A 19,521-nucleotide genomic window follows, 5' to 3' on the forward strand; every position below is an offset into this window, starting at 1 on the left:
GCCATCAGGTCTGTACACCCGTCGATAGAGGACACAGTTACATGGAGGTTCCAAGTAGGGCTGAGATGGATGTGGTCACGGAAGTTGAGGCTCCCTCTCGGGATAGCAGCACTTTGACACTAGTCCACTGCCCACCCCTCATGACTGTCCAAGAGCCAGAAAGCAGGCTGTGTCAAGCTGTCCCCGCAGGAGTGGAGAGTTCACAGCCTGTAATGGGACCATCCCGGGACCTGCTCAAAGAGATCAAGAAGAACTTTGTTCCCAGTCTCCAGTCAGTAGAATTTCATTAAGAAGGAGCACGAAGATAGGCAGCTGCGCACCCAGCGCATCACCATGGAAAAAGTCGGCTAGGTGGAAGTCCATGATGATAAAGAGTGGAAGTCAATGGAAAAGAAAATTGGGCAGGATGTAATACGGGTGGCCGATTCACTATCGCCCATTTTGCGCTACTGCTGAAGTTGAAATTCATTCCCATGAACTGTTGTATTTGTGCTGTATTACCGTAGATGAGCAATTGTGGGTGTGTGTACACTGAAGGTTTGGGAATAGGAGCAGACCACAGTTCTGACTGTGAGAATTCTCTTTGTTTTGGCTGCAGGATGGAACTATTGTATGGAAAGATGGAAGAAGGATTCCTGCCCTTTGCCAGTTGTTGGTGGCTCTGGAGAGGGCCAGATGAATATTTCAACAGCTGTCAACGCGACTTGTGGTTGTTGCTCCTCTTCTGCCTCTAAATATATCTCACAAAAGATGTGGTGTTGGGACCACTGCACCAAACATGGCGTCCTTCAGTGAGTAAAAAGGAGTTACATTATTCTGCTACAATTTCTGAAGTCGAAAGCCAATTTTTCATTCAAAAGGCCAAAAATAAAGACCTTTCTTCACAAGGACCACCTGTCCCTTTAAGACAGATGGCACCTCAACAGCAGCTCTGGAAGCTATAGTGCCAGTTTTTGGGAGCAGTTTTGCCCCTGAACTGCACCTGGTGCTGGAGCAAGTGCACAGATCTCTGAAAACTTGTATGCAATCAATTTACATTAGTGCAATTTTATCAGGTGCAGTCAGGTGTAACCACCTGAAAAGCAATACAGGGAAATTCAGCTGCAGTGTTTTTCAGGCACATAATGGGGGGGGGGGGGGCGGTGGAGATTAGCACCTATTTTTCAGGTGCTATTTGATGCTAAACCCAGGAAAACACCCCAATATAAAGTCACAGTCATTTTACACCATGAGCAGGAAAAAAAAATCTATCCATAGCACCATAAATAATGAAAGAAACCTATAGATAAACACACACACACTCACGAGGGAGGATTTTCCTCTGGAGCTATATTACCTCTTGAGGTGGGCTCTCCAATGCAGGAAATCAAGCAGGGTCAAGGCCATTGACACAGGGCAGTTGGAAGAACCACCCGTGGAAATTGTGCCTAGGAACTGGGAGGATAATCTGTCCTAGTATGAGAATTTTTTGCTGCACGGAAAAATATATGTGATGAATGAAGTTTCAATGTTTTTCCTGTTTTATCTTACTTACGTCGCTCTCAATCATTATCTTAAACCTTATTATGTTGTGATTGCTATTGTCTAGATGCTCCCCTATGCTTACTTCTCTGATCTACTCTGGTTCACTTCCCATTATTAGATCCAGCAGTGATTTCTCTTCAAGTTCAAACCCAACAGAAAACTGACAGACTTATTGAGGCAGCAAGTCGAAATTACTGGAAGGATTACTGCACACTCCCAAAGACAAGAATAAAATAGAAACAAACATAAATATAAATAAGTCATTGTTACTAGGAACATAGGAACAAATGTAGGCCATTCAGCCCCTGGAGCCTGTTCCGCCATTCAATGAGATCATGGCTAATCTGTATCCTAACTGTCCTAACATCCACCTGCCTCGGCTCCATATCCCTTAATACACTTGGCTAGCAAAAATCTATCAATCTCAGATTTAAAATTATTAATTGAGCTAGCATCTACTGCTTTCTGTGGGAGAGAGTTCCACACTTCTACCATCCTTTGCGTGAAGAAGTGCATCCTAACTTCTCTCCTAACTTCTCTCCTGAATGGCCTGCCTCTGATTTTAAGGTTATGTCCCCTTGTCCTTGACTCCCCCACCAGTGGAAAAAGTTTATCTCTATCTACCCTATCAATTCCTTTCAAAATCCTAAAAACCTCAATCAAATCACCCCTTAACTTTCTATATTCCAGGGAACACAAGTCTAGTTTATGTAATCTATCCTCATAATTTAACCCTTGGAACCCTGGCAACATTCTGGTGAATCTGCGCTGCACTTCTTCCAAGGCCAATATATCCTTTCTAAGATGTGGTGCCCAGAACTGCACACAGTGCTCCAGATGTGGTCTAACCAGGGCTTTGTATAGGTGTAGCAAAATATTCTCCCCTTTATATTCTAGCCCTCTATTAACATTCCATTAACCTTTTTGATTATTCTTTGTACCTGACTACTACATTTTAGTGATTTGTGCACATGGACCCCTAAATCTCTTTCAACCTCCACTGTTCATAGCTTTTCACCATTTAAAAAATGCTCCAGTCTATCTTTTTTTGATCCAAAATGGATGACCTCACACTTACCTGTTGAAATCCATCTGCCACAGTTTTGCCCACTCAATTAATCCATCAATGTCTATTTGTAATACTGAAGTAATCACTAACCTGTTGCCCCACGGTTATTTATGAGGCTGCTCAGGATGTATTCAGCTTTCAGAAGTTTACCTGCCAACATTTTTAAAAATGAGAATCAATTTAAGAAGCATTAATAATGCAATAATTCTTGTACAATCACCCTTTGGACAATACTGTTTCAGTGATACTGGTGAGGAAAGGGACAGAACTGCTGTGTACAGGCTTGCATAAAGTGTGCTGGCTTCTTAATGCTGAAGAATTTTTTAATGAAGACTACCATTTGAATCTTCATAATAACATTACTTCTGTTTCTTGTCTACATCAAAAAATGACAAGATAATATTGTTCATTCAAGCATTTTACCTCAAGTATACAGAAAACCTGCAATCTGCCCATCAGAGAAAACCTATCTTTTAAATGGCTCCTAGGTTTTTGTCTCCATTTTCCCACCTGGAAGCCCATTTCATGTGCTGACCGATCTTTGTGTAAAGAAGAATTTCCTGACATCAGTCCTTAAATGGCTCCTAGGTTTTTGTCTCCATTTTCCCACCTGGAAGCCCATTTCATGTGCTGACCGATCTTTGTGTAAAGAAGAATTTCCTGACATCAGTCCTTAATTTTCCTTTCACCACCTTGAATCAATGCTCCCTTGTTCTATTGTTGTGGTTTATCTTTAAGTAGTGTTCTGGATTTTTCTTTCCTACACCATTTAGAAGGTCACTTTTCAGTCACCTCCATTCAAGGCTGAAGAGCCCAAGTTTCTCCATTGTTTCCTTGGAACACTGGACACAGTGTTCGAAGTACTGTCGCTATACAATTTTAGCCCGTTATCTTAGAATCATAGAAAGGTTACAGCATGGAAGGAGGCCATTCGGCCCATCGAGTCCATGCTGGCTCTATCCAAGAGCAATCCAGCTAGTCACACTCCCCCGCCCTATCCCCGTAGCCCTGAAATTTCTTTCCTTTCAAGTACTTATCCAGTTCCCTTTTGAAGGCCATGACTGAATCTGCCTCCACCATCCCCTCTGGCACTGCATTCTAGATCCTAAGCATTCATTGTGAAAAAAAGCTTTTCCTCATGTCACCTTTGGTTCTTTTGCCAATCACCTTAAATCTATGTCCTCTGGTTCTTGACTCTTCTGCCAATGGGAACAGTTTCTCTCTATCTATACTGTCCAGACCCTTCATGATTTTGAATACCTCTATAAAATCTCCTCGCAACCGTCTCTGTTCCAAGGAGAACAACCCCAGCTTCTCGAGTCTATCCATGTAATTAAAGTCCCTTATCCCTGGAATCATTCTAGTAAATCTCTTCCACACGCTCTCTAAGTCCTTCACATCTTTCCTAAACTGTGGTGCCCAGAACTGAACACAATACTCCAGCTGTGGCTGAACCAGTGTATTATAAAGGTTCATCATGATTTCCTTGCTTTTGTATGCTATGCCTCTATTTATAAAGCCCAGCATCCCGTACGCTTTTTTTAACTGCTTTCTCAACCTGCCCTGCCACCTTCAACGATTTGTATACATATACCCCCAGATCTCTCTGTTCCTCTACCCATTTTAGAATTGTACCCTTTAGTTTATATTGCCTCTCCTCATTCTTCATACCGAAATGTATCACCTCGCATTTTTCTGCGTTAAATTTCATCTGCCACGTGGCTGACGATGTCTATATCCTCTTGTAGTCTATCACTGTCCTCCTCACTGATCACTACATTTCCAAGTTTTGTGTCATCTGCAAATTTGGAAATTGTGCCCTGTACACCCAATCATCTCAGCCGCAGGGCATTGCTGCAGGGGTTCCTCAGGGCAGTGTCCTAGGCCCAACTATCTTCAGCTGCTTCATCAATGACCTTCCCTCCATCATAAGGTCAGAAATGGGGATATTCACTGATGATTGCACAGTGTTCAGTTCCATTCGCAACCCCTCAAATAATGAAGCAGTCCAAGCCCGCATGCAGCAAGACCTGGACAACATCCAGGCTTGGGCTGATAAGTGGCAAGTAACATTCACGCCAGACAAGTGCCAGGCAATGACCATCTCCAACAAGAGAGAGTCTAACCACCTCCCCTTGACATTCAACCGCATTACCATCGCCGAACCCCCCACCATCAACATCCTGGGGGTCACCATTGACCAGAAACTTAACTGGACCAGCTATGTAAATACAGTGGCTACAAGAGCAGGTCAGAGGCTGGGTATTCTGCAGCGAGTGACTCACCTCCTGACTCCCCAAAGCCTTTCCACCATCTACAAGGCACAAGTCAGGAGGGTGATGGAATACTCTCCACTTGCCTGGATGAGTGCAGCTCCAACAACAATCAAGAAGCTCGACACCATCCAGGACAAAGCAGCCCGCTTGATTGGCACCCCATCCACCACCCTAAACATTCACTCCCTTCACCACCGGCGCACTGTGACTGCAGTGTGTACCATCCACAGGATGCACTGCAGCAACTCGCCAAGGCTTCTTCAACAGCACCTCCCAAACCCGCGACCTCTACCATCTAGAAGGACAAGAGCAGCAGGCACATGGGAACAACACCACCTGCACGTTCCCCTCCAAGTCACACACCATCCCGACTTGGAAATATATCGCTGTTCCTTCATCGTCGCTGGGTCAAAATCCTGGAGCTTCCTTCCTAACAGCACTGTGGGAGAACCTTCACCACACAGACTGCAGCGGTTCAAGAAGGCAGCACCACCTTCTCAAGGGCAATTAGGGATGGGCAATAAATGCTGGCCTCGCCAGCGACGCCCACATCCCATGAATGAATGAAAAAAAACACCCAAGTCCAAGTCATTGATAAATATCAAGAAAAGCAGTGGTCCTAGTACCGACCTCTGGGGAACATCACTGTATACCTCCCTCCAGTCCGAAAAACAACCGTTCACTACTACTCTCTGTTTCCTGTTACTTAGACAATTTTGTATCCATGTTGCTACTGCCCCTTTTATTCCATGGGCTTCAATCTTGATGACAAGCCTATTATGCAGCAGTTTATCAAACGCCTTTTGAAAGTCCATATACACCACATCAACTGCATTGCCCTCATCTACCCTCTCTGTTACCTCATCAAAAAACTCTATCAAGTTAGTTAAACATGATTTGCCTTTAACAAATCTGTGCTGCTTTCCCTAATCAATCCACACTTGTCCAAGTGATTGCTAATTCTGTCCCGGATTATTGTTTCTAAACGTTTCCCCACCACCAAGGTTAAACTGAATGGCCTATAGTTGCTGGGTTCATCCTTACACCCTTTTTTGAACAAGGGTGTAACATTTGCAATTCTGCAGTCCTCTGGCACCACCCCCGTATCTAAGGATGTTTGGAAGGTTATGGCCAGTGTACCTCTGCAATTTCCATCCTTACTTCCCTCAGCAACCCATCTGGACTGGGTGACTTAACTATTTTAAGTACAGCTAGTCTTTCTAGTGCCTCCACTTTATCAATTTTTAGCCCATCCAGTATCTCAACTACATCTTTCTTTACTGAGACTCTGGCAGCATCTTCTTCCTTGGTAAAGACAGATGCAAAGTCCTCATTTAGTATCTCGGCCATGCCCCCTGCCTCCATGAGCAGATCTCCTTTTTGGTCCCTAATCGGCCCCACCTCTCCTCTTACTACCCGTTTACTGTTCACATGCCTTTAGAAGACTTTTGGATTCCCTTTTATGTTGGCTGTCAGTCTATTCTCATACTCTCTCTTTGCCCCTCTTATTTCCTTTCTCACTTCCTCTCTGAACTTTCTATATTCAGCCTGGTTCTCACTTGTGTTATCAACCTGACATCTGTCATATGCCCCTTTTTTTTGCTTCATATTACTCTCTCTCTCTTTTGTCATCCAGGGAGCTCTGGCTTTAGTTGCCCTACCTTTCTCTCTCATGGGAATGTACCTAGACTGTACCCGACTCATCTCCTCTTTAAAGGCCGCCTATTGTTCGATTACAGTTCTGCCTGCCAATCTTTGATTCCAATTTATCCAGGTGAGATCTGTTCTCATCCCACTGAAATTGGCCCTCCTCCAATTGAGTATTTTTACTTTAGAGTGGTCAGAGTCCTTTTCTTCTTCGACTCATTGATTTGTGAAATTTCCTTTGTTGAGCACTGCTGCACAGTGACTGGACCTGTTAAGTGCCAAGTCTAACAACTCTAGGTCTCTTTAAACTTCTCCCTTATCTAGTTCAACACCATTCATGGTGTCATCTTGCAGTGACAGATCGCATGTTGGTAACAGGGCTAGCCTGATTTTCCATCCATTTTAATGAATGGATAAAAACCAGGCCAACTCTCTTACAGGTGTGTGAAACTCTCTGCCGATTTTCCTCTTTGCGCTATGCTCAGGCAATCCAACACTGCCTTGTTATATTTTTCACCTTTCTAATGGGTTATTTTCTAATTTTGTTATTCGACAATCATTGCATTATAAAAAAAACTTTCTCCCCATTCACATTCCACCAAAAATAATTTAAGAAATCACTTCATAGCCAAACAAAATTGTGACTGATCAAATTGCAGAAAAATCAATTCTTCAAAGTGCAGCCACTGTGCCAGTTCCTCACGCATCCCACTATTTTCCTACTAAAAATAAAACTTCACAAAAAATGCAAACGGACTCTAACAATTTTCCCCATTCTTCTACAAAAACCGCAAAGCACCCTGCTCGGTCTATGAACGTCCTGTAATCTTGGCACATTTTCTCACCTCATACTTCATGATTCCTACCTGCCCAGTTGACTCACTGAAGTCCAATATAAACAAACAAAATACACATGCACAGGATTCAATTTCTTGATGTAAAGAGTAAACAGAAAAAGGAGAAAAGGAGCATAGAAGTAGAGAGGAGAAGAGAAAAAAAGCAGGAGAGAGAGAGAGATGTAAAAAAGAACAGTGAGAAAGGAGAAGATAAAAAGAGGAGGAAAGAGAGGAACGTAAAGTAACAATGTGGAGGATAGTAACAGACTTCAATAGGACATAGACAGACAGGTGAAATGGGCAGACACATGGCAGACATAATTTAACGCAGAGAAGTGTGAAGTGATATATTTTGGTAGGAAGAATGAGGAGAGGCATTATAAACTAAATGGTACAATTTTAAAGTGGGTGCAGGAACAGAGAAACCTGGGGGCACACATACACAAATCTTTGAAGATGGCAGGACAAGTTGAGAAGGCTGTTAAAAAAGTACATGGGATTAATAAAGGCATAGAGTACAAAAGCAAGGAAGTTATGCCATCATAAAACACTGGTTAGGCCTCAGCTGGAGTACTGTGTTCAATTCTTGGCACCACACTTTAGGAAGGACGTCTAAGCCTTAGAGAGGGTGCAGAAGAGATTTAATAGAATGGTACCAGGGATGAGGGACTTCAGTTAAGTGGAGAGACTGGAGAAACTGGGGTTGTTCTCCTTAGAACAGAGAAGGTTAAGGGGAGATTTGATAGAGGTGTTCAAGATCGTGAATGGTTTTGACAGAGTAAATAAGGAGAAACTGTTGCTAGTGGCAGAAGGGTCGGTAACCAGAGGACACAGATTAAAGGTGATCAGCAAAAGAGCCAGAAGTGACATGAAGAAACATTTTTTATGCAGCAAGCTGTAATGATCCGGAATGCACTTCCTGAAAGGGTGGTGGAAGCAGATTCAATAGTAACTTTCAAAACAGAATTGGATAAATACTTGAAGGGAAAAATTTACAGGGCTATGGGGAAACAGCAAGGAAATGGGACCAATTGGATAGCTCTTTCAAAGAGCCGGCACAGGCAAGGTGGGCCGAATGGCCTCCTCCTGTGCTGTACCTACTATGATAGAGAGAAAAATAAAAAAAAACACAAAGAGGAAGTGAGGCAGAGAGAGAAACAAAAGTGAAGGATAAGTGTGAAACAGTTTTTTGCAGGACCAGAAAGGGTGTGAGGGAGAAACAAGTAAAGGAAGATTAGGAGAGAATTAAAAACAGAAGTGAAGGAAGAGAAATAATCAGAAGTGAGGGAGAAGATTGACTGTTTTGAACACGAAGTAGCACCTTTAGTCAAAGTCGAAAACCAATGAGAATTTTTGGTGAAACCCAGAAACCCAGATAGGAAAATTGAAAAGGTGGGGCCTGGGCTGAAAAATTGTGATAAACACTAGTATAACTAGTGATGGCCTCAACATGCACATACGCAAGAATCCACCATCAATAAATGAACTCCTGGCTTTATTCATTTCAGGTGTAAACTGGGAAGATGCAGCAAGACGACAGTAATTGGCTGAAAATACATGCATGTGGTTGAGAGGACAAAATGACAGATGGGCAGTAGACATGCCAAAAGGTTTTCTTATTTCGTTTTCAATTGAATTGCACTTGAGCAGGAGGGTCAGTGGGCAAGGGCCTGAGAGGGAGGAAAGTGAAGGATAAGTGTGAAACAGCTTTTTGCAGGACCAGAAAGGGTGTGAGGGAGCAGATAGTTAGAGACAGGCAAACGCTGAATGAATAAGGTGAGACAGGACTGAAGACGCAGAATAAAATGGATTAAGTGAAGTAGAGAAATTAGAAGTGGAGATAGTATTACAGAAACTGCAAAAAGGATAGAAACAGATACCTATTTCTGACTGATTTTTCTTCCTCCCCGATCCAGGGACATTGAAGCTGACTATAGTAGCCTGCCATTGGCCCTTCTGAGATCAGCTAATTCAGCATGAATCAGGGATCAAACCTGGAACATTTCTGTTTATTTTAATGCATTATGGGAATGTATTAAGGTGCAGATTGTTCAGTGATTTTTTTCTCTTCCCATTACAATTTTTTACATTCATTGCTTTTCTCCTTTATCATAATTAACAGTGTCAGCCGTGGCAGCACTCTTACTTCTGAGTCAGAAGGTTGTGGGTTCAAGCCCCACTCCAGAGACTTGAGCACATAATCTAGGCTGAGACTCCAGTGCAGTACTGAGGGAGCGCTGCACTGTCAGAGATGCAGTCTTTCAGATGAGATGTTAAAGCGAGTCCCTGTCTGCCCTCTCAGGTGGACGTAAAAGATCACATGGCTCAATTTCGAAGAAGAGCTGCGGAGTTCTCCCCGGTGTCCTGGCCAATACTTAGCCCTCACCTTACATCACTAAAAACAGGTCATTTATTACATTGCTTTTTGTGTGAAATTTCTGTGTGCAAATTGTCTGCTGCGTTTCCTACATTACAACAGTGACTACACTTCAAAAAGTATTTAATTGGCTGGAAAGCGCTTTGGGACGTCCTGAAGTGGTGAATGACGCTATATATATATTTTTTTATTCGTTCATGGGATGTGGGCGTCACTGGCGAGGCCAGCATTTATTGCCCATCCCTAATTGCCCTTGAGAAGGTGGTGGTGAGCCGCCTTCTTGAACCGCTGCAGTCTGTGTGGTGAAGGTTCTCCTACAGTGCTGTTAGGAAGGGAGTTCCAGGATTTTGACCCAGCGACGATGAAGGAACGGCGATATATTTCCAAGTCAGGATGGTGTGTAACATGGAGGGGAACGTGCAGGTGGTGTTGGTCCCATGTACCTGTTGCCCTTGTCCTTCTAGGTGATAGAGGTTGTGGGTTTGGGAGGTGCTGTCAAAGAAGCCTTGACGAGTTGCTGCAGTGCATCCTGTGGTTGGTACACACTGCAGCCACTGTGCGCCGGTGGTGAAGGGAGTGAATGTTTAGGGTGGTGGATGGGGTGCCAATCAAGCGGGCTGCTTTGTCCTGGATGGTGTCGAGCTTCTTGAGTGTTATTGGAGCTGCACTCATCCAGGCAAGTGGAGAATATTCCATCACATTTCTGACTTGTGCCTTGTAGATGGTGGAAGGGCTTTGGGGAGTCAGAAGGTGAGTCACTCGCCACAGAATACCCAGCCTCTGACCTGCTCTTGTAGCCACAGTATTTATGTGGCTGGTTCAGTTAAGTTTCTGGTCAATGGTGACCCCCAGGATGTTGATGGTGGGGGATTCGGTGATGGTAATACTGTTCAATGTTAAGGGGAGGTGGTTAGACTCTCTCTTGTTGGAGATGGAAGTATATGCAAGTCTTTCTTTTTTTTATTATCCATGAATAGGTAAATCTACCCATGTCATAAGCAAAGATGCAAAATAAAATTTCTGTGGAGTGAAATCATGCTGTATAATAATAAAACATGATTGTGTGAAATTCATTTCTCTCCTAATTTAGTGGCAATAATAACCTGTTTATTTTAAAAACGTGAATTGATACCTCTGTTAAAATGGCGGAGAAAGAAATTTCATCTGAATTATTAGCGCATTCAAACACTAACATCACTCAATGTGACTGCACCCTACTAGTAGGACTGAACAAATATGGACAAAACTTCGAACTTATTGCTTTGAAAAATGAGAACAACAAGATAATTTTGAATGATTCATTGTGCATTTAATTTGCTATTATCCATTTTTGTTTCATTTCCTTCGCAGTACTTTGATGATCTGTATTCCTTTTATTGCCTGTACTTTTTTTGCCAGTAAGTCTAATACAAATTGATGGGATCCTGGGTGACCACCTTTCGTTGTGGCGTTTAAGTAGCCTTTTACCTGGCTTAGATCTAACAAAGGCAATCTAAAAATCAGAAGAACTGTATTCAGCCGTGATACCGTACACTTCGCAATTTAGTAGTGTATAGAGACGACAAAGCAGTAGGCACTTTCTGCAATTCAGGTAACTACGGAGTGTAATAAAACGTATTGGATTACTTCAATCAGCTAGCAGCTGTATTGTTTGTATAGTCAAGTGTCCTTGCTGAAAAAAGTGGATGTGATGAAAGAGATAGGGAAAAACTGACAGAATACTAATCTGTTTTATTAAACTCTTGATCAGAAGTATAGCAATTCAGACATCTCTCGTTTGAAATCGCCAGGGTACATTTATGAGGGAACAAAGCCACCAATTAGTATTTTCCACACCCATTCACAATCACTCTACCCTTTTGGCTCTAAATCCCTTTCTTTCTGGGCCTTTGTGTCTGTTCAAAGGGTCAGCAGTGGGTTTGAAAAGATGGCACTATGCTCAGTGGAATGTCATTCTCTCCCCCCCTCCCCTCCCCATCTCAAATAGAACAAAATGTACTCTCGATTAGTCAAGTACTTGTTAATTGGAGTTTAGCCACGGAAACAGAGAAAGATCAACAGGAGTTACGTCACCTGAATTTACAGAGACTCGGGCCTGGCGAACAACCACCTGTGGCGCAATTGGTATTTCAAGGCGACGCTTGTGCAGGCCCTTGGCAACCTGCAGAAGTTTGCTGGATGCATCGACCCAGTACAGAAACCTGTCAATCAAAAAGACTGTGGCAGCTGCAGAAGCATAGTCACCAACTGAGATGGAGGCTTTCAGAAAGACCTGCGGAGAAAGAGTTTTAAGTAAAAAATCTCTTCAGTACAGATACATAGAAAATATAAAAAATAAAAAAATCCAATCATCAGCATTGTGTACACAAGAATGCAACCCTTCACCGCTGCACTTGTGATGCATTGCAGATTTATCTGAACGGTAAGATAGTATGATAGCAAACAGCTATTGAGAGAAAACTTTTAAGGCACAAGAGACCCTGTCACAATGTTAAAAAAGATTAATGATACAACACAGGTATCATATGGAAGACAAGATGAGACTATATTTAGTGGAATGCCATCCCTCCCCCACCCAGAACAAAATGCCCTATCCATAATTGGAATTTAGCCATAGAAATAGAAAGAACAATAGAAATTACATTGGGGTTAATTTTGACTTTGGGCGATGGTGTAACACGGGTGATATCGGATCAGTCGCCCGTCATACATCGCTCCGATTTTCATTTCCATTGAGAGATGTATAACAGGCGGCTGATCCGATAGCACCTGTGTTACACTAATGCCTAAAGTCAAAATTACCCTCTGTGTATGAATTTACAGAGACATAGGTCAACAACCAGTTTACACTTTGCCTGTTTTCAATGCTATCTGGATTATCTGGGCTGTGAATGACTATTCGGGCAGAGTCTCAGAAGAGTGGTGGACTGCTCAATAATTAGTGGTGGTGGCAACGTACAAAATGAGGCCTACCGAACCAACACATGTTGATTATTAAATGGATTAATTTTTAAGTACACTTACGATGGCCACCTTCAGCCAAGTCCAATGGGGAAACAAGAGGGGCAGAGCAGAGACATGACAAGGGCAGGGATATGGATGATGTTCACATTTCTGGCAATGACTTTAACAATTGTAATAATTACTTCTGATCACCAGACACATGAGAGGAAAAATTTACTCCTATTTAATAATCAGGCTTTTGTTGTCCAGTTCACCATGTCAAAATTACCACACATTCCAGTGAAAAGCTGGACGGTTTGTAAACCCGGCTTTTCAGTGATTTCAGAGCTGTTTTTGTGCAAAAAGCACCCAATGTTGCTATTTGTATTTTTAAAGTCAGTACAAAATTATACATATAAAATATAAATGAAAAAAGGAGAGACTTTTTCATTCACTGCCTGACTGTTCAGGTGCTGTGCTCGGCAGAATTTTTACAATTATAAAAAATAGTAATATTACTATTACTAGTACAACAACAACTTGCATTTATACAGTGCCTTTAACATAGGAAAAGATCCCAAGGTACTTTCCAGAGGTGTAAGTAAAAAATGGACACCAAGAGGGTGAATGCACAAGACCTGATAAACATATCACATTTTAGTACTGGCACAATCTCAGTGCAGTGGAGGTTTTTTTAAATTCGTTCATAGGATGTGGGTGTCACTGGCAAGCATTTATTGCCCATCCCTAATTGCCCTTGAGAAGGTGGTGGTGAGCTGCCTTCTTGACTGAGTGGCTTGCTAGGCCATTTCAGAGGGTGATTAAGAATCAACCACATTGCTGTGGGTCTGGAGTCACATACAGACCAGACTGAGTAAGGACAGCAGGTTTCCTTCCCTAAAGGGCATTAATGAACCAGATGGGTTTTTATGACAATCCAGTAGTTTCATTGCTACCATTACTGATGCAAGTTTTTTTAAATTCCAGATTTTATTTAATTAATTAATTAATTGAATTTAAATTCCCCAGCTACCATGGTGGGATATGAACTCATGACTCCAGATTATTAGTCCAGGCCTCTGGATTACCAGTCCAGTAAGATGACCACTATGCTACTGTACCCATCTTGTTGAGATTCCATGGCTTCTCACATTATACTCTTGGACCTGGGCTTCGCATACAGGTTAGAACAAGCTGTGCCCTGTGTTTTAAGACTTTGAATTGTTGGTACCTATAAAGAGATTGATAGATTTTTGGACTCTAAGGGAATCAAGGGATATGGGGATCAGCTGTAAGACTGTGACCTGGATGCCTACAACGTATTAATATAACACCTTCATTCATAGCTATAATCAGACAATGGACAGGCAATCTGTTTCTTGCTGTTTGCCAGTGCCTGCAGCCAGTCAATAAAAGGATACACAAAGGCATTGTGGACCGATTCCCATTCTCTTTCCTGCCCTACCAAGTTCACGAACACCATGTGAGAAATTACCTTAATCTAACACAAGGATATGCACTATCATTTATTAAGGACTACAATCCTCATCAAAGCTTTGCTCAAGGGCCACACTCGGACCTATCATGAAACTGTATGAGCTTTAAACGTTTACATTTTCCTTTTTCTAATCTCTCCCAGATTTCTGCTCTTGGAAATTCCTGGACGAGCCAACTACTTAATCTGACCCTGCATTTTGAAGATGGATTTGAGTAAGGCCTAATAACTGGAGCTGTCTTTGTTGACCTGTTAGCTGCCTACGACATTGTTAATCACCGCATACTTGTGCAGAAGGCCTTTAATAGAGAATCATAGAATCATAGAAGTTTACGACATGGAATCAGGTCCTTCGGCCCAACATGTCCATGTCGCCCAGTTTATACCACTAAGCTAGTCCCAATTGCCTGCACTTGGCCCATATCCCTCTATACCCATCTTACCCATGTAACTGTCCAAATGCTTTTTAAAAGACAAAATTGTACCTGCCTCTACTACTGCCTCTGCAGCTCGTTCCAGACACTCACCACCCTTTGAGTGAAAAAATTGCCCCTCTGGACCCTTTTGTGTCTCTCCCCTCTCACCTTAAATCTATGCCCCCTCATTATAGACTCCCCTACCTTTGGGAAAAGATTTTGACTATCTACCTTATCTATGCCCCTCATTATTTTATAGACTTCTATAAGATCACCCCCAAACCTCCTACTCTCCAGGGAAAAAAGTCTCAGTCTATCCAACCTCTCCCTATAAGTCAACCCATCAAGTCCCGGTAGCATCCTAGTAAATCTTTTCTGCACTCTTTCTAGTTTAATAATATCCTTTCTATAATAGGGTGACCAGAACTGTACACAGTATTCCAAGTGTGGCCTTACGATGGAGGATGCTCATCTAACGACCCTATCCATCCATTGTTCCAGCATCATCCTGCTCAGAGTAGACTGAAGTAGAGACGCAGTTTCCTGCACTCTGTCAACCCTCTCGAATCCAGTGTGAAACAGTGGAGAATAAACGCCTGGAGAACACATCTACAGAATAAGGCGCATCGTCTGGATATCGAACGTGTTGAACATTTCCCAGCAGGAGCCTCTGAACCGTGGCCAATCTGGCAATGCCTCAACTGCTTACGCACTAGTACTGGTCCTTCAAAAGTAGTGATGCAGAAATGGGGTTACAATGTGAATAACTCAGTGATCAGCCACAAACTACGGATCATCTGCTCCGCTGCCAACTCTTGTCTGAGTCCTGTAATGCTACTGACCTCGCCAAATACAAAGATAATGCCAAGGCACGTGTAACCTTATGGCAGGGAAGAGTGTGAAGATACAATACGACGAAGGGAGTGAAAATTAGGTGGGTTCGATAAAGGGTGGGCAATCTGCCACCAGATTACTGCTCAGGAAGTTAAAACGAAAATCTACCCTGATGAGTACCACCAATTCAGCATTTTATATTATAACGTTTCCCTAAATTGGCCACTATTTAGTACAAGGAGCTGAATTAGCAAATGTTCAGAATTTTTATGTGGTTAATGTTTTATAACAAAGTGAGTTATCATTGAGTGAGAGGGATGATGACAGTAGATGCTGTTATCTGGAGAATGCTGCTTTGAGGTTATATTTAGGTTACAGAAATATCAGCATTAACCTTTACATGGTAATTGATGCCATGTAACTGGAATTCTATACAGAAATGATTTGTTTGAAAGCTATTGTCCAGCTCTGTTTAACAGTGTATAATGTTTCTCACTTGTTACTTCTCTCCCTTTTTCACACTCGTTATCAAAATGTTTAACAGCCCAATCAATGAAATAAAGTCAAAGGCAATCTCAATGGTACACGGGTTAAGAGTTGAAGCAGCCAGTAAGAAGAATAATGTAGAATTAGGTGTGAAATTGGCAGTGAAAGATTAACATCCTTATTTGATCTAGGTTTGGAATATACATGCTTTTCTAAATTAGTTAAAAAGCAGACCAAACAATACAAGTCATAAATAATAATGTAAATAGCCCTCCAAATTCAGCTGCCTGTGACAAAATTAAACTCCACACAGTAAATACGATAATTACTTCATATCTGCATTGAATCATTTGGAAATGCGTTGTTCCTACTTTGTTCAGTGCGCCCCATGCCTGTCTCTTTTAAGCTATTGTGTCAGTGGCAACTCATTCCTCCTTCTTTTGGTCCATGTGAATAACCTCCTCTTCAAGCTTCAATCCACCACCGGTCCCCACAGGCAGATACCCTTTAGCTCGATTACTAATTTAGCCAAGAATTCACATCCACTGTCATCTTTTAGCATGAATTTCACTTTGCGTCTTGCCTCACACAAGCATTTTATCTATCACCCAAACATTGATTAAAGAGTTTCTATACTTTATATCGAGAATGATGTTATGTAAACTATTCTCTAAAAAAAATGATTTAAATGGTTTATCTAAAGAATGTTGCCAGGTAACATTTGGCTTTATTAATTAATAAAAACAAAATGTTAATCTTGCACCCCTCTATATTGGAGCTATAGACATATTTATCAATAAATAGTTGAGGTTTTCATTGAGAATGTGTTATAATTGCTAAAAAGTTGCTCTCAGTTACAACAGTTTAATTTTTTCATTAATACTCTTGAATCTTAAAACTAGACAGAGTTAGAAGCAGATGACATTCCACATTAAAGGCAAATAATGTTTCATACAACATACTTTACAAGAAATTTTCACACATATTCTTTCCTAGTCATGCTACTTTTATATCTGTTGGTAGTTAGAGAGAAGATATTTTTATTCAGTAGACCAGTCACAAATGGCCTCCAATTAAAGGAGTGGGTAACTCCACTGCTAAGTAATCACTCAGAGTTCCTACCTGGGCTCCAATAATTTAACCCTTAGGTTGCTGGCAGATCCAAGGAAACTCCTGATTCCCTGGGACAAGCAGGTTTGTTTGCTTTTGGCTCACACATTGACAATGAAGTAAGAACTAATATTACAGTAATAAAACTCATCAAAACTGCAGAATGTTTTAACACAGTATTAACTCTAAACTACAAAAATAAAGATTTAAAAACATATTTTAACTAAAAATAATAATTGTAAACACTTCAATTTTGCTTGCTTTGTTGTCCTTTTTTAACTTTAATTTTACATTTTTTAATCTAATCAAACCTATCGTACATTTTTCTTTGAAAATCTAAGCTTTGAACCTTCAACTTACTTGTTTGTTTCTTTTTTTATGACTTACAATTCTCTTAAAAAATGCTTCATTGGCTGAAAGTTGTCTTTAAAGACTTATTTTCCAGCCAATCGAAAGCCCAGAATGTAAACAATGAGCTGGTTGTATCACAGATGCATTTTTTATGTGTCAAAGCTTGGAAGAGCTCGTCCTTCAAAACCAACAGCGTCCAGACAAGTAAACCCATTGACCAACACTGGATGGAGTAATAATCTTTATCTGTAAGAATTTTTTGACAGCCCCTGAAAAGATCCATTTCAGATGACCAGTATAGAGCAGATGCACCGAAATGATGCATGATGGGGGACCCCCTTCAGCACATATGCTGTATAGAATGGGAATCTTCCTTTGCTGGTCTTGTGAAGAATATTATCTGAGATGTTCTTTACTTCCCTATGGGATAAAAATTCTGGTACACCACTCTTGGTGCATGTCAGGAGTGCACAACGCTCTGTGACGAAAGCACAAATTCAGAAAATCTACTCCATTAAAGTTAAACAGACGGAAAATCGCAGGACTGGGAATGGTCAATTTTTCCATATGTGCTCTTGGGGTGCCAAGAAAGAGCACGTTGGAATTATAATGCTCGTGGCTCCAAGTATTACTAATTTATAAGACCAGAAAAGTTCCGTGTAATGGACTTACTGAAGGAGATTCTCTTCCCTGATGTTACTTCACTGTGCTTTCCAGAGCAGCTGTCGAGGGGTTAGATTTTGCATTTTAGCGCTCCTGATGCAGGTTATCACACAATGGGATCAAGTATGGAGAATTGAGGTGAGGGCAGAAGACTACTCTGGGTGTGCCGACCCATTGAAAGAATTTCCAACATGAGCTTCTATCACAAGATATTCTGTGGCGAAAGCACAAAGGTACAAAATCTACTCCTACAGACTCCACGTGCAGGAGTCTTATTACTGAAGATTATTATCTGTCGCTTTTAATAGACAGTGATCCTGCACATGTACTTGTGACTAATTGACTGCTTGAAAATTCCATTCTGCCAGCCACAATACCCGTCATATTTCAGAGAAAGTAGGGGACTTGTTCCTTTGTATGCACTCACCAAATAAAATGGGCTATAAATGGAAAACATTACGGGCGAGATTCTGTCTTTAGGGTAGAATATTGCAAGGGCAGAAATTATACTTGTCCCCCGAACCCAATATTTTTCCCCAGGTAAGGGGTCATTAATTATACACAGTGGGTTCGTGGCAAGATTCCTGCTGCCAAGAGGGAGCTGCCAGTGCTTGGCCCCAAAACACCACTGCTCCAGCACCAGAAGATGTAATCGGGTATTTAAAGGGGAAGAAGAGCCCTGAAGATCAATGCTATGAGGGCGTATATCGAGGGAGAGGAGGCCACTACTAGGCCCTCTCCCTCCACTCCCTGACCGTGGGGCCATTACTACTTCCACCCCAGGCCAACTATCACCTTCCATGGCAGTCATAGGAAGTGACAGTTACTAGGATAAACGGAGAAAAATCGGCCTGGGACCCAGACCATGCAGCGTTTGCATTTAGCGGGTGGGGTAAAGGCGGCCAATGGCAATCTTGGTAGAGGTATGGGGAGGAACATTCAGGTCAGGGCGGTGAGGCGGTGGGAGGCTTCACCACCAGATTTTGCTTTATTCGTCACTGCTATCCAGCTACATTTCAGGCAGGATCACAGAGGAGAATCCAGCTTCACCAATCTGCATTCCCAAGTCACCTGGATAAGCGCTAGAAACTGCGTGACCAAATGGGCATGAATTCTGGAGTTCATTTTCTGGACAGAGGTCTTGGACGATACAAGAAACACAACCAGTCTCACTATCCCCTTGGCCCCCACTAGTGTGCTTAACCTGCTTTCTGGCAGGTGAGGGTTATTGCGATATGCAGGTTTGCACAGTTGTCCCTACTAGCACCGAGAAGATGTATATTCAGCAGTGGCAAAGCCAATCATCCCACAATCTCTCCAAATCCAAACAAGCCAGGAGGTATTCAACTCCACAGCAAGCTCCCATGCCATTGAACACCCAACTCTCCTCTTTGTGTCCAATATATAATCGGTCCAATTGCTATCTGCCAGAAAATCAACACCTATTCCTGTCCTTGTGTAACTGTCTACTTACATCTCTGTATATGTCTATGA

General features: G+C 42.0%; 1 protein-coding gene across 2 annotated transcripts in view; it reads right to left on the reverse strand.

Annotated features, from left to right (window-relative positions):
• The window catches only part of alpk1 (alpha-kinase 1), a 118,748-nt gene that overhangs the window by 34,945 nt on the left and 64,282 nt on the right, over window positions 1-19,521 (reverse strand). For both annotated transcript variants that reach the window (XM_067990971.1, XM_067990975.1), the window contains exons 4-5: window positions 11,803-12,001; window positions 2,684-2,743 (exon numbers count right to left, since the gene is read on the reverse strand). In XM_067990971.1, the coding sequence (XP_067847072.1) occupies window positions 2,684-2,743; window positions 11,803-12,001 (259 nt within the window). The remainder of the gene's footprint in view (window positions 1-2,683; window positions 2,744-11,802; window positions 12,002-19,521) is intronic.

This window comes from Heptranchias perlo, chromosome 1 (genome assembly GCF_035084215.1).
Source record: "Heptranchias perlo isolate sHepPer1 chromosome 1, sHepPer1.hap1, whole genome shotgun sequence".
Taxonomy (NCBI): domain Eukaryota; kingdom Metazoa; phylum Chordata; class Chondrichthyes; order Hexanchiformes; family Hexanchidae; genus Heptranchias; species Heptranchias perlo.